General features: G+C 43.7%; 1 protein-coding gene across 3 annotated transcripts in view; it reads right to left on the minus strand.

Moving 5' to 3' along the window:
- Positions 1-5,640: 5,640 nt before the first annotated feature.
- The window catches only part of APPL1 (adaptor protein, phosphotyrosine interacting with PH domain and leucine zipper 1), a 65,945-nt gene continuing 54,773 nt past the window's right edge, over positions 5,641-16,812 (minus strand). For all 3 annotated transcript variants that reach the window (XM_068114124.2, XM_068114125.2, XM_068114123.2), the window contains one exon: positions 5,641-10,836. In XM_068114124.2, the coding sequence (XP_067970225.2) occupies positions 10,702-10,836 (135 nt within the window). In that variant the 3' untranslated portion in view covers positions 5,641-10,701. The remainder of the gene's footprint in view (positions 10,837-16,812) is intronic.

Here is a 16,812-nt window from a genome sequence, read left to right on the forward strand (position 1 = left end):
CACATTCAAAATGGTTACTGGCAAGGCATCAGATCCAGAAATGGTGTAATGAACACAATTTATTTATTTCACATAATATGTGACTCCTCACTCCTCTCCACCTGACACTCTCCTCTCTCCACCTGACACTCTCCTCTCTCCACCTGACACTCTCCTCTCTCCACCTGACACTCTCCTCTCTCCACCTAGCACTCCTCTCCTCTCCAATCCCTCACATTCCTCTCCTCTCCAATCCGTCACCTCTCCAATCCCTCACATTCCTCTCGTCTCCTCTCCAATCCCTCACTCTCCTCTCCAATCGCTCCTCACTCGCCTCTCCAATCGCTCCTCACTCGCCTCTCCAATCGCTCCTCACTCGCCTCTCCAATCGCTCCTCACTCGCCTCTCCAATCGCTCCTCACTCGCCTCTCCAATCGCTCCTCACTCGCCCCTCCAATCGCTCCTCACTCGCCCCTCCAATCGCTCCTCACTCGCCTCTCCAATCGCTCCTCACTCGCCTCTCCAATCGCTCCTCACTCGCCTCTCCTATCGCTCCTCACTCGCCTCTCCAATCGCTCCTCACTCGCCTCTCCAATCGCTCCTCACTCGCCTCTCCAATCGCTCCTCACTCGCCTCTCCAATCGCTCCTCACTCGCCTCTCCAATCGCTCCTCACTCGCCTCTCCAATCGCTCCTCACTCGCCCCTCCAATCGCTCCTCACTCGCCTCTCCAATCGCTCCTCACTCGCCTCTCCAATCGCTCCTCACTCGCCTCTCCAATCGCTCCTCACTCGCCTCTCCAATCGCTCCTCACTCGCCTCTCCAATCGGCTTTCCCCGTCTCGTTTCTCTCGTTTTCCTCCCGTCTCATTCTTTTTCTTGCTCCAAATCGGCCCGTCTCGCCCGTCGGCCCGTCGGAATCGGAAATCGGGCCGTCTTGCTTTCTTGCTTGCGCGTAAATAAATTGTGTTCATTACACCATTTCTGGATCTGATGACTTGCCAGTAACCATTTTGTAAAAATGAATGTGCAGCATCTAACTCAATATGTCGAAATGTCACACACATCCATGCCCGTGGGATTCCCACGGGTGACCCCGCAAGTTTGCATTGACGTTCGTCGACGGACTCGTTCGCCCGTCTCATTCGTTTTCTTGCTACATCCTGTTCAAGTCTGCGTTCTTCATCGATCGTCTCATTCATTTTGGAAATAGAAGTTTCCACGCAGCGCATGAATTGTCACGATCCTCAAGAGGAAGTGTCTCGTAATCATCAAATGATAAATGGCAAGTAAATTATATTGTGGAAAATTAAAGATTTCAAATAAACCTATTTAAAGTGTATGCGCACATAACTAATAAAAAAAACGAAGAAATATCTCGGTAATTTCCTGAAACATATTTTACTTCCGGATAATGTTGAATGAAATAAAAACGAAGTAATCTATGTCGGCATCATTGTTGACGTTTTTGTGACGACTGTCATCAAACGAAAAAGTAATATATCTTAACGGAAAAGCAAAAGTGAATTTTTAATATATATTGACACGTTGCCGTCGGTGTCATGTTGGGCGGTGTATGATACACCATGACGCGATTTTTAAAAATATATCTCTGCATTTTCCCGCGTGTGTGGAATGTTTGTGGAAAATTAAAGATTTCAAATAAACCTATTTAAAGTGTATGCGCACATAACTAATAAAAAAAACGAAGAAATATCTCGGTAATTTCCTGAAACATATTTTACTTCCGGCTAATAATGTTGAATGAAATAAAAACGAAGAAATCTATGTCGGCATCATTGTTGACGTTTTTGTGACGACTGTCATCAAACGAAAAAGTAATATATCTTAACGGAAAAGCAAAAGTGAATTTTTAATATATATTGACACGTTGCCGTCGGTGTCATGTTGGGCGGTGTATGATACACCATGACGCGATTTTAAAATATATATCTCTGCATTTTCCCGCGTGTGTGGAATGTTCTCAATTATTGCTGACACCGAGTCTGAAACCATCGATAAAAATGAAATCATATGGTGAGTTAGATTGGAGATAAAGGCGTGAGAGAGACTCAATGGCCTTGAAGTTACAGGCGTTTGAAAATTCATTTCGTTCTATAAACGGCAACTTTCATCGGATTTTCTTCCCGTTTTTTTTCAACCGAGTCTAAAACTATGTTAGCGACTGTGAAAAATGAAATGATATATCGAATTTGATTTGAAATAAAACTGGGAGAGAGAGCAAGACACCACGGGCCTACAAAACAGGCCTCAAAGCTATGCGAGTTAATAAAATGGTGGAATGTGGATATTTGTTTATAATTATATGAAGCCACTCCCAGAATGGGTGGAGCTACTCTGCAAACCGAGTAAGCCACACCCCGGACAGACACCCAACAGACAGAATCATCTACGGCTATTATAATATAGATACTATTACTCTCAGAACTACTACTGATACTATTACTGCATTGTAACTGCTACTATCTTAGCTGTCCCAATTATTCCCATCTTGCTGGGTCGGCCAGGGAAAGTTTTTGGTCACAAGTCTTTCACGAATCGACTGACTAGGCCTGACGTTCGACCGAAGGCGATTTGAACAGGAATTTGTAATTCGTTCATTGTTCAATTTGTAATTCGTTCATTTGTCATTCATTCATTTGTTCAATTTGTAATTCGTTCATTTGTCATTCATTCAATTTGTAATTCGTTCATGGTGTCGGTGATATATTGCTGCCCGTGTTGCCTTGCTCTGCATGTGATGCACCAAGAGGGCAGTTTACAGCTGCGTCGGGATTCGAACCCAGGCTAAACAGCTCGTACTTCTCGGGTATCCTGCCTGTCCTGGATCAATGGTTCAGTATAAATAACTAATCTTCAAAATCCGAATCTTAACGGCAAAATCCAAATATGATCAGGAACACATCGAATTGCTTCGATTTGAGATTCTGCTTTTGAATGCAAAGCACCAAATAAATGATCGATTTACTGATCGATTGTGTGGAGTCTTGATCAGCTCCCATCCTTTTGATCACTATTGTACGCAGTTTCTTGCTCAAGCGTAAATCCTGTGACGTCATTGGTGTACCGTGACGTCATTATTGACAAGGCTCCCCCTATGAAATGACTTGTTTGTTAACGAAATTGTGACGGGGATCAATACTCCACGTTCATATCCCCACGACAACAACTTCTGTTGTTCACAATGACACGTACTGGACCTTTGTTTCCACCTGAAAAGTTTGTTTCACGATTCTCTTTGTGAAACAATTAAAACATAACGATCACGTGAGCTCATTGTTACATCCATCATATTGCGCTTTTGGACCCTGATTGGCATCATGACAAAATGTCTCACGACTCTTGATCAATCCACACTTATTATCTGAACACTTTAGAATCTTCACTGAAATCGATATTGAATATGTTTTGTTTAAAAGATGGGATCGATTCCCCAATGCGAATTTTATCTCGTTTACTTAGTTTACTCCATCATTAATTCAGGAATTTGATTTTTGTCCAGGGTGCTGGCGATAACTCGCCTAATCTTCACCAAAGACATCAAGGGATCTTAACTCCACCAATGCCCCCAGTGTTGGCATACGGGTGGCATACGACTTAACGCCCCTCCCCTTCCGTCCGCCTCCTCCCCGACGGACATGAATGCGTCGCCCTTCATGTGAAACACCAGGATGACAGGTTAGAGCCGGGTAGTGATTCCAACCCAAGTAGGCGAGTTATCGCCGGCACCCTGATCAAATTCCTGCTCTAACCAACAGGGGGCGCGCTCAGCAAACGATGCCAACCAGCAGCCTCGTGCTGCAAGCGAAGGAAGAAGAAGATTCGAGCTTGTCATAATTGCGTAAATAAAAATCAAGATTAAAAAGTAACAAACACTTGGCATTTTAATCGTGCAGGTTCTTTAAGTTCGTAGAATCAGGTCGTCATCGATTGTCCCAACTCTAGCAAATAAAAAGAAAACCTTAATTACCCTTCAGCACAACTCACACACACCAAAACACGAATGGACTTTCACCTCTCATTGTGGATATCTCACCTTTTCAATCATTCGTGGATTTTACATCCTGGCGAGACGGAAACCATTTTGGGGACCAATAATTGCTCGACGAGAAATTGCCCTTTTTTTGGAACCCAGGTTCAAATCCCATATGAACCGCGATCTATCGGGAACCCAGGTTCAAATCCCATATGAACCGCCATGGCTCCAGACTCCAGGTTCAAATCCCATATGAATCGCGATGTATCGGGAACACAGGTTCAAATCCCATATGAATCACGATGTATTGGGAACACAGGTTCAAATTCCATATGAATCGCGACGTGTCGGGAACACAGGTTCAAATCGCATATGAATCGCGATGTATCGGGAACACAGGTTCAAATTCCATATGAATTGCGATGTATCGGGAACACAGGTTCAAATTCCATATGAATCGTGATGTATCGGGAACACAGGTTCAAATCCCATATGAATCGTGATGTATCGGGAACACAGGTTCAAATTCCATATGAATTGTGATGTATCGGGAACACAGGTTCAAATCCCATATGAATCATGATGTATCGGGAACACAGGTTCAAATTCCATATGAATTGTGATGTATCGGGAACACAGGTTCAAATCCCATATGAATCATGATGTATCGGGAACACAGTTTCAAATCCCATATAAATCGTGATGTATCGGGAACACAGGTTCAAATTCCATATGAATCGCGACGTGTCGGGAACACAGGTTCAAATCCCATATGAATCGCGATGTATCGGGAACACAGGTTCAAATCCCATATGAATCGTGATGTATCGGGAACACAGGTTCAAATCCCATATGAATTGTGATGTATCGGGAACACAGGTTCAAATCCCATATGAATCATGATGTATCGGGAACACAGTTTCAAATCCCATATAAATCGTGATGTATCGGGAACACAGGTTCAAATTCCATATGAATCGCGACGTGTCGGGAACACAGGTTCAAATCCCATATGAATCGCGATGTATCGGGAACACAGGTTCAAATCCCATATGAATCGTGATGTATCGGGAACACAGGTTCAAATCCCATATGAATTGCGATGTATCGGGAACACAGGTTCAAATTCCATATGAATTGCGATGTATCGGGAACACAGGTTCAAATCCCATATGAATTGCGATGTGTCGGGAACACAGGTTCAAATCCCATATGAATCATGATGTATTGGGAACACAGGTTCAAATTCCATATGAATCGTGATGTATTGGGAACACATGTTCAAATCCCATATGAATCGTGATGTATCGGGAACACAGGTTCAAATCCCATATGAATCACGATGTATCGGGAACACAGGTTCAAATTCCATATGAATCGCGATGTGTCGGGAACCCATGTTCAAATCACATATGAACCTAGATGGTTTGGGAACACAGGTTCAAATCCCATATGAACCTAGATGGCTTGGGAACACAGGTTCAAATCCCATATGAGCCACGATGGCTTGGGAACCCAGATCCTATATGCCATATGTGTTTGTCCATCATTTAGAAATGTCCATCATTGTCTAAATAGCTGAGAGTGAAGGAGCATTTCCAATCTGGACAGTAGGATTGTCCATTTTGAGTACCTGATGTACACGGAGCAATGGCACGAGCAGATATCACCGACACAGCAACGTGGTTTATTGTTCGCAATGCGTTCGTACCCAAGATAAACATGTGACCATATCCTACAGAAAAGTGACTCGGTGTGGAGGAAGCATAGGAAAAGGCATTAAAAGACAATACATCATGCAGCAATGGTAAAAAAAAAAACAAAAAAAAAAACAGAGGTCCAAAATAATAGAAAATGTGCAATATACATCACTTCACATCTGCTGCAAGAACGAGGCTGCATAATGCTTCCGCCATTACGGGAGACAAAGGGAGGTGTTAAGAACAAGAAGTATATATAACGAGGGTCAGTAGAAAAGTAATGCCTCTTGTTTTTTAGTTTGTAACCGAAGTGTCGTAGGAGAGTGTAGAAGTCCACATGGACTTCTGATTCTATTGAAACGTCCCTCTTCTATTGAGTAGGTGAGTTATCACTTGCATCCTGTTCAAATCTGTTCTTACTCTGCTCAATTTCAGGATAGCTAGTGATCATGGGTGTTGTGGTATAATACAAATTGTGATGCACAGTAGTATTATAATCTTTGGAATATGGAATGCTAATAAAAAAAAAAAAAATATACTTAGTGATAAACCTTTCAGAAATCTACATTATGAATTGCAGATATTCTGTGTTACTGTAGTTTGAAATACTAAGGAATAAAGACTACATTGATAATCTGTGAAAAGAAGGAATATGTAAAGAACGTCTGGCACTAGCACAGCAAAACACCATGTGTGTATTATTTTCATCTTTAAAAACTTATCTCAAATGGCCTGAGTTGAATGAACAACAGTTGTTTTACCATGCTGATGGCGACAACTTGTCTCAAATCCCTGACCTCTTGTCCGACCCCTCATCGTTCAGTCTGACGCCTCAAAGCACGGAATAATTCCTTTTGTCTCAACAAAACACTATGAAAGACAAGATGCAACCGAATCGGGTAGAAGATGTGCTGGATACGTTGTGTGGAGTCCTGTTTGAGTATGCCGGCATAGTACTGTTAAACTGTGTTGTAATCCTTATTGTATACTCGAGTGAGCCTTCTCCAGTGAATTAAATCTTTGACATTGTTCTTGAGGTGTGGACATTCGATCAGTGTACACTTCCTCGACAAGAGCCATGCAAGACCACAATGAAATATTTGTATCTCCCATCCATTTTAAGTTGTTGTTGTTGTTGTATAGCCACGGACAGTTCTCTTGAGCACCCCGCTGTATGGGGACAGCCAATCGATCTCGCAGGACCGACCCAGAAATCCCCTACATGCTGCCCTGACAAATCCGGGCAGCAGGGAAGAATAGAGAATAATTGGCCCCCGACTTGCATTGGAAGAAGCATCGCAGATAGTTGTTCATTTTTAATTGAGCAGCACTGTGATCGGTCAGGTGACAAACCACACCTCCCTTTCAAAATGGCTGCCACGCTCGATGTTCGTACCAAGCAGAGAAGGGTTATGAAATTTCTTGCTGCGGAAAGGTTCCTCAGGTGGATATTCACAGGCGTTTAAAGAATGTATACAGCGACTCTACCATTGATGTGAGCACCGTTACATGTTGGGCAAAGCGTTTCAAGAGCTAGGAAACTGATATTCACGACAAACCTCAAAGTGGTTGGCGTGCAACCACAGTGACACTGGAAAACGAGAGTTTGATTGATGCGCTCATTAAAGTGCATTGCAGTTGACAGAGACTATGTGGTAAAATAACTTCATATTTGCCACATAAGTTTGCATATTCCCTGTAAATACCTTCAAACAGAGAAGAGGATATTGCATTTGGTTCCATTTGCCTGCTACTTCCGCCACCTAAGGTAGACGGATGTTACATTTTAACCCAAGTCTGTCTGTGAGCCGGATATCTCAAGAAGTTATGAAAAGATTCGGACGAAACATGGTGGACAGGTTGGGTGTGTGACAAGGACAAATTGATGTGATTTTGGTGAAGATCTGGATACGAGAATGTTTTAAGTGATTCTTCACCATTGAGAGATGGACCAAAAACGACATATAGCATGACATTTCAAAAACTTGTGGACGGATTTGGACAAAACTTGTTGGATGAGTTGGGTCGATGACAAGAACAAGCTGATTAATTTTGTTTAAGGTCCGGATGCAGATCCAGCCTATCCTTTAAGTGACAGATCCTTTAAGTCCTACAACATGTAAACTGTTCAGCTTGACGGAGGATGCACTATATCGAGTTCTGTTCCAGTTTGTCTGTTTGTCCGCACATAATGTGTCAACATAGAGACAATTTTTACACGTTATCATTTTCCAATACCTCTATAGAGCCATTACACGTACCTCTATAAAGCATGTAAAATTACAATGTGAGTACGTCAATAAGGTATGTACCGCTCAATTAAAATGCGAGTACGTCAAAGAAAAACGTACGATAGAACCACACAAAAAAAGTCTTGGCAGGGTGGCAGGACCCGCAATCATCGATTGCTCTTCCTAGTTTTCATTGTGATTGCAATTATATTTGGTGAGAAATAAAATAAGAGGCATTACTTTTGTACCGACCCTCCTAGAAGTATACCTATTCATCTGATTTCATATCGTCTTTTTGGAAATTATGTACCGATTCTTCATTTTATATTCTTGTCAAGATACATTGGCAGGGAGTCACAATTTGAGTCAGAAACAGCAACAAGAATTTGAAGACCAACGACGATAACTTACAGTTGCCTGAAAAAGTACACACCCCCTTCCAAAGTTTTCACATTTTGATGCCACCTGAGCTTATTTCATGATGCTTTCAAATCAAACGTAATATATAGTGTCTTCCCAAACTACTCCAAAGTGTTAAAGGAAAAAAATGCAGATATAATGTGAATAAGTTCGATTAACAGAGAAAATCAGATGAGTCTCAGTTGCATAAGTATTCAAACCCTTTGCCTAATGAACCCTAAATCACTTGAGGAGCAAATTATTTGTTTAAAAGGTTACAAAATAAGTGCAATAGGTTTCACCTGTATGTAATCCCCTGTCTGTTTGTCTGTTCTTGACAAATAACTGTTCTTGAGTGGCCCAGTCAAAGTTCTGACTTGAACTTAATTAAACATTTAGGGAGAGACTTGAAGATTGCAGTCCATCAACGACCCCCATCCAACTTGACAGAGTGAGAGCAATTTTCACGTGAAGAATGGGCAAAGATTTCACCATCTCACTGTGTAAATCTGGTAGAGACCTACTACCCAAAAACACTCACCGCAGTCATTGCTGCAAAAGGTTCTTCCACCAAGTACTGACCTAAGGAGCTGAATACTTTTACAACCAGTGAATTTTGATTTGTACATGTTCTTGCAGGTATTCTTGACATGTAACCTCCTTCAACTATACCAGTGTTTAGTTTGATCTCTTCAGTTATGAATAAAAAGTTCATTTGGAATAATTGTTTCTCCATAATTCGTAATCCCTCTACAAGTGGCATTATTGGTAGGGGGTGAATACTTTTGCAGGCCACTGTAACCTTGCTACTAATAAAACGTTTTCACCTGAAAAAGCATTCACAGTAGCTATATTTCCTATCCACTTATAAAATTGTAGTAGGACTCTGTAGGTTTGTAAGTTTTCATCTGTTGCTTCGTTCGTCATGGGGATTGTTGTCAGAACCAGATAGTTCACGGTATCTGGATATTCAATTCTAGGCCACAACTTCACATTGTCGTCTGCCAAGTCAGGTCTCTTCAAGCAATCCAGATCTATACCATCACAGAGAGCTATTTTCTCACAGTATCTATGTTTTGCAACCCCTGCTAAGTCGTCAAAGTATTGGAAAATGCCATCATGTGTCTGCCAGAGCGGCTTAGCTATCACGTTTGTTTGTCTCCCGCAACAGAGGACGAGTTTCCTATCCAAGAGAGGTGTGACGTCATTGCATACGACCGACAGAAATAGCGGATTGGGGGGAGGGGAGCATTGCGGAGCAAACTACACAAAGTGCTACAGAAAGTCAATGCAAAACGGGATTCATGTGTCCGCAATCACGAGACTGCGCCATAAACATACGGGATTTAAAGGGAGAGATGAACTGTGCATAAAACAAACAAACTTGAGTGCTGGCCATCATCTGAACTTTCATTGAAAAACGAAATATCTGTGGACCTCTTGTGCTCTATCTAACTAACGTTTAGCAAGTGTGGCAGGGGGAAAAAAAAGACGCCATTCGAGCAAACACATTGGACGATTTATCGATCCTGTTGGCCCTTGAAAGGATATTTGGAACCCCATCGCGTTGGAACCCCACTCTCAGGAACCGTTAAGAGCCAGTGCAGTGGAAAGCATTTGCAGTCAAACCGTTCAAAGCAGAATATGAAGAGCATACAAAATATGAAAAACCACACAAAAGTAGCAGAAAGTAAAATGGTGAAAACTTTGTACCACGTTGATCACAGCGTCATGGCAGGTGTGTTGGTTTCAAGGTTAAGCTTCGTATATTTCCAGTTTGTACAATATCGCTATCTGCATGCCAAGTTCTTTCACAGCATTGTATATACACCTACCTGCTATCAGTGCTTCACGATTCACCATCAAATCTAACAAATCCTGGCACCAAGCCACCTCCCTGCACCCATATTAAGTGCAGCATTCAGACAAACAATCTCTATGCGGTTACATAAAAGTTGTGATAAAATGCCATGACGTATGGCGTAATGTGAGAAACAAACTGCGAGATTTTTTTTTTTTAAGTCCAATCGGGAAGTTGGGGATTCCATTCGGGACTTTTCAAAACGCTCCTTCGCCCTTGTATCCAAAGCAGAAGCAAAAATTTACAGAGAGCAACAGCCCGGCGTCGAGTAAGTATGCTGCCGGAGACTCCGAGCGAACAGCGATCAGCTGGCATCTGGAAAACTCGAACGATTGCATAAGAAGAGGGCGGCACTGTGCTCGGCACGCGAACAAGGCGCGACAGGGCACCAGGAAACATAGTGTTTAAAAACAGAAATAAGAGTATCAAAATAATCAAATCGATTTTACATGCCCGTCAGATTTAACTGCAAGCTACCACCAACCGGTAAATGCATACGTGGTGGATCAACGAGCTTTCAGATCTTAGATCGAGGGTCAGGCCTCTGACTCTGCACCATTCTCCTCATCAATCCCAGGCACCGCTGTATCTGAACGGATGTTTCTGTCCGCCGGTGGTAGGTCAGTCGATTTGGATGAGGCCGAGATAAGGCGGCTTTGCTGCTCCAAATCCTTGAAGAAGATTTAACATCAATAGTCGATGAAACAGTGGCCCAAATGTAAATAAATAAAATCGAATTATTCATTCTTTGTTAAATGCTGTCCAATGCTTTGTTAAACTAGATGGTATTCATAGAATACTTACCCTGCGCCCCTCTATATCTCCTAAAGCGCTGCATAGAAAAAATTGAGATATGGCTCATTTTAAAGAACTCTCCATGGGGAATAAAATATGTTAATGATGATGTCACAGGTGGCTCCATTATGACATCATAATTCGACAAGTACAGAACTTTTTTTTTTTTTTTTTTTTTTTTTTTTTTTTGTATACAAGATCGAGGCTCGTGAAAGAGCGAACATTAATCACACAGAAAGACAAACAGACACATAAAACAAATAACATCGGGAGCGGTAGACAAGATGGGGAGAGAGGGGGAAGGACACAAACACAACATTTGAGAGCAGGGACCGAGAGACATGGAGACATCGAGAGATCTGTGGGAGGGAGAGGGCTTTGGGGGGGAGGCATGTGAAGGGGGGGAGGCATGTGAAGGGGGGGGGGGGTGGGAGAGGTATAAACATATAGACACTGCCAGGATTTCCAGGAAATAAGTTGGAATTTCAAACAAGGTGGATCTGGGGTGAATTAGTGGGGGTAGAAAAGATCAAGGTTATGGATGGGGGAAGATAAGAGATGGTGGTGAACAGCTGTTTTAAAGACCTGGAGGGAGGAGAGGGATTGAAGGGAGTGTGGGAGTTTGTTCCACAGGCGGGAGAAAAGAGGAATGAAAGAGTGAAGGTGAGCAGAGAGCCGAGATTTCGGCAGTTTAACCATCAGAGGGTTGCTGGCAGATCTTGTGCGACCTGTAGGAATATTTGGGGGACAGAGCACAGAGAGAGCTGGGGGAGCAAGGCCGGAGAGGAGTCGGTAGAAGACAGAAAGACCACCTACCTGCCTGCGGTGAGTGAGTGAAAGGCCCTCAGAGATAGCTTCATCGCGGGAGATTCCAATGATTTTGAAAGCTTTGGATTCAACAGCGTGAAGCCGAGCCAGGTGTGAGGCAGGAGCACCAGCCCATAGGGGAGAACAGTATTCCATAGAGCTGCGGATGAAAGCCTTGTATGTGGTGAGGAGCTCAGGTGTGCCGAGGAAGGACTTCGCACGACGGAGGATGCCCAGTCGGCGACTGGCTTTGGAGGCCAGCTTGGAAATGTGGTTTTCCCAAGAAAGATCATGGCAGATAGTGAGACCCAAAAGCTTGAGTGACAGAACTTCTTGGAGAGGATTGTTGAGAAAGTAGATGGGAGGGTTGTCCAGTCGATCTTTTCGGAGAGACATAGTAAGAGAGTGAGATTTGGCAGGATTGAAAGACATGTTCCACTTGTTTGACCAGTCTGTGATTTTGTCCAGGTCTTCAGAGAGTGAGGAGGCTGCAGACTGCCGATCTGAGGGAAGAGGAATGGAGCGGCAGAGAGTGGAGTCATCAGCAAAGAGATAGAGAGGATTTTCCAGAGAGTCAGAGAGATAACTTCATCTGATCAAGATGAAATTTATTGAGTGTCATCTGGGGATAAATTGGTGGAGGGAAAAAAAATGATGACGTCATCGGTCACGTGTTTCGGCCGCCATATTTGTTTTGACACAAAAGCCTTAAAAAACACTAAAACACATCCTGGCGATGGTCTGCGATCTCTGATTGCTCTTTCTTGTTTTCCATGTAGAGGTTTCGGAGATATAGAGGTGCAAAGTTTTTCGTTTTTTCCAAGATGGCGCCTGTACTACGTGACCTATTATGTCATAATTATCATTTAAAAAATTATACAGGAGGAAGCGCTCCTATGGTGAAGATTTAGTGTCCATCGGACCAGCAGTTGCTAAGAAAATAAAAAATTCATTACTTATCGAATCAAGCGTTGTACTTGTCGAATTATGACGTCATAATGAAGGCATCGATGACATCATCATTAAAATATCTTATTATCGGTTTGGGACATATAGAGGTGTAACGTTTTTCCAAGATGGAGTCCGTACCACGTGACCAATGACGTCATAATTATCAGCAAAAAAATCTACAGGCAGAGGCGCTCGTATGGCAAAATTTCATGTCAATCGGACCAACGGTTGCCGAGAAAATGAATTTTTAAAATGCAGACACGGCACACATACGGCACACATACGGCACACGTACACAACCGAATGCTTAACCCCTGATTTTCGCTTCAGGAGCGCAGGGTAGCTAGATGGTATTCATAGAATACTTACCCTTCGCAGTGTTGAGAAGGACTTGTTTGGGATCCAAAATGTTTCAGAATTTTTTTTTTTCATACTGATCAGATCAAGCGTTGTACTTGTCGAATTATGACGTCATAATGGAGGCACCTATGACATCATCATTAACATATCTTATTCCCCATGGGGTGTACTTGACAATGAGCCATGTTTCAATTTTTTCCATTAAGCGGTTTGGGAGATATAATAATAATAATAATAATAATGCATTTATTTTATATAGCGCTTTTCAGGAAGCCCAAAGACGCTTTGACAGAGTGCAAAACATAACGCATAGCAAAACATAAAGACAATTGCAAAAAAAGAAGAATCAATAGGGAAATATTCAAAGCACAAAGGAGGGAGAAGGAGAGGAGATAGTCAGGGGTTAGATGCTGTGGGTTAAATGTTGAATGCAGTGTTGAACAGGTGGGTCTTGAGTGATGTTTTGAATGTGGTGAGTGAGGAGGAGTCTCTGATGGTGTGAGGTAGCGAGTTCCAGAGGGTGGGAGCAGCGATGGAGAAGGCCCTGTCCCCCCAGGATCTAAATTTGGTCCGGATGGGGGGGGTCAGGAGGTTGGTACCAGCAGAGCGGAGGTTGCGGGTGGGAGTGTGTCTGGAGAGGAGGTCAGCCAGGTAGGATGGGGCCAGGTTATGGAGGGCTTTGTAGGTCAAGAGGAGGATTTTGTACTGGATTCTCTGGGAGATGGGGAGCCAGTGAAGCTTGTAAAGGACGGGGGTGATGTGGTCACGGGTCCGGGAATGGGTGAGTAGACGGGCAGCGGAGTTCTGAATGTATTGGAGTTTATTGGTGATTGTTGAGGGTGAACCATAAAGGAGGCTATTGCAGTAGTCCAGACGGGAAGTGATGAAGGCGTGGATGAGGGTTTCTGCAGCCACAGAGGAGAGGGATGGACGGAGACGGGCGATGTTTTTCAGGTGGAAGAAGGCTGTCTTTGTGATCTGTTTAGTGTATTTGTCGAAGGAGAGGGTTTGGTCAAAGATGATGCCAAGATTCCGGATGTGAGGGGAGGTGGACACTGGGAAACCGTCGATGTTGAGGGCAAAGTTATGGGTGGACTTGGTGAGCGTTTTTGGGCCAATGATGATTATTTCAGATTTATCACAGTTAAGTTTGAGGAAGTTGATTTGAAGCCAGGATTTTATTTCAGTGATGCAGTTTGTCAGGATAGAGTGGGTGGCGGTGGAGATGGACTTGGTGGAGATGAAAAGCTGGATGTCATCGGCGAAGCAGTGGAATTGGAGACCATGACGGCGGATTAAGTGACCGAGGGGGGACAGGTAAAGGATAAAGAGGAGGGGGCCAAGAACTGAACCTTGGGGGACACCTTGGGGGAGGGGAGCAGTGGGGGATTTGCAGTTATTGATGGAGATGAACTGACGTCTGTCAGAGAGGTATGATTTAATCCAAGAGAGGGCAGTGCCGGTAATGTTAAAGGTGGTTTCAAGTCGGGTGAGGAGGATGGTGTGATCGATGGTGTCAAAGGCAGCGCTGAGGTCGAGGAGGATGAGAATGTTGAGGTTGCCAGCATCAGAGGAGAGGAGAAGGTCGTTGGTGATTTTGAGGAGAGCAGTTTCAGTACTGTGGTTGGACCGGAATCCGGATTGGAATGTTTCATACAGGTTATTGGCAGAGAGGTGATGCTTGAGTTGAGTGGCTACAGCGCGTTCCAAAACCTTTGACAGAAAGGGTAGGTTGGAGATGGGTCTGAAGTTATTTAGGGTGTCAGGGTTTAGTCCAGGTTTTTTCAGAATGGGGGTAACAGCAGCAATTTTGAGGGATGGTGGGACGATGCCTGTAGACAGGGAGGAGTTTATTGTTGCAATGATAAGTGGAGAAAGAGCAGGAAGGGAGGCCTTGAAAAGGTGTAACGTGTAACGTAATAGAGGTGTAACGTTTTTCCAAGGTGGCGTCCGTACCACGTGACCTATTACGTCATAATTATCAGCATAAGCCTGGTGTTGGCTTAGCGGTTAGGGTGCTGGCTTGGGATCCTAGGATCCTGGGTTCGAATCCCGGTCGATCGCTGAATTAACGCCAGGGGGGTTGACTCAGCCTGTCATCCTTCCGAGGTCGGCGAATTGAGTACCAGCTTGCTGGGATGAATGATCACGGTGTGTACCCCGATTTAGAATAGGTACACCGTATCCCTGCGCATCGAAGAGCGTGACCAAGGGTTGGCGTCAGGAAGGGCATCCGGCCATAAAAACATTGCCTCAAACAGGGAACCATGATTGTCATGGGGCCCGCAAGGCTAACCCCCGCTCTAGCAGGGAAAATGGCCTTAAAACCATCATTCATTCATATCAGCAAAAAAATCTACAGGCAGAGGCGCTCCTACGGTAAAATTTCATGTCAATCGGACCAACGGTTGCCGAGAAAATGAATTTTTAAAATGCAGACACATACGGCACACGGCACACGTACGGCACACACACGTACGTAGCTTAACCCCTGAATGCTTAACCCCGCTTTTTGCTTTGTGAGCGCAGGGTAATGAAGCTGCGATCATTTCCGAACGGCTAACTAGTGTGAACTAATTTCCCACTTTAGTCAAGACAGGCTTGTCCCATGTAACGCCAAAAGGGCATTTTTCTTGTCCTTGTTCACCAATTAGCATGGGTAAACAATCGTTTGAAAGAGATCCCCTGATTGGTTGATCAGTTATTTTTTAACACAAAAATTTAGGCTCGTGTAAGATGGAGAGTAAAAAGGGTGCAAGATGTAAGTAAGATGGAGGGCTGACAGTGAATCAGCAGTTAGACACAACAATCAATGGAATGAACGAACAGGAAAAGGAAAGAGAAAGGAAAAGAGGAAATACAGTAAGTTGCAAGTAGGAGGGTTGGCTTTGGCGGGATGAATGGGGGTGAAAAAGGTTTGTGGGTAGGGATGACATGCTAACATGGTGCATCCGTTGCTTGATGCCCAGGAGGAAAGAGTGTGATGGAACTCTCCAAGGAAGACAGTTCCACAAAGAGGAAAAAGAGGGACAAAAGAGTGGATGTGCGTGGAAAGCCTAGATTTTGGGAGTTTAACCAGAAGGAGTTTCTGGAAGAATGTATACGTCCTGGACTTTCGAGGGAGGATCAAATGGCTGACAGAACAGAAGGAGCTAGACTGGATGAGAGGTGGTTAAAAACAGAGACTACCAACCTGGGTGTGATGCGAGAGCAACAGGTTTTGTTCTTCAGCCTCATCATAGAAGGTGCCAATTATGTTAGGAGCCTTATATTCCACAAAAACCAGAAGAGACAGATGTGATGCTAGAGCCCATATGTGGGAGCGGTACTCTATTGAGCTACAGACATAAACCTTGTAGGGTGTCAATAGTTCATCTGATTTTTCAAGGTATGATTTGGAACAACAGAGGAAGGATGCCCAGTCTGCGGCCGGCTTTGGACGTGGCGGAGCAGATGTCATGGATGATGGTTGGTTCTAGAAGTTCAAGAGACTGAACCTCTTCCAGTGGATGACCATCAACGCAGACAGGTGGGTTAGTTTTATGATCCTTCCGGAGCAACCAGGTTGGACAGTGAGATTTTCCAGGATTGACGGGCATGTTCCATTTATCAGTTGATTCTAATCAAATCAAGATCAGCAAAGAGTTGCAACTGCCATCTACTTGTCGGTGAGATGGGGGTATTGTAATTATTTGCGATTTTTTTTTTTTTGTATACAAGATCGAGGTTTGTGA

This window comes from Myxine glutinosa, chromosome 4 (genome assembly GCF_964187855.1).
Source record: "Myxine glutinosa chromosome 4, kmMyxGlut1.1, whole genome shotgun sequence".
NCBI classification, from domain to species: Eukaryota; Metazoa; Chordata; class Myxini; order Myxiniformes; family Myxinidae; genus Myxine; species Myxine glutinosa.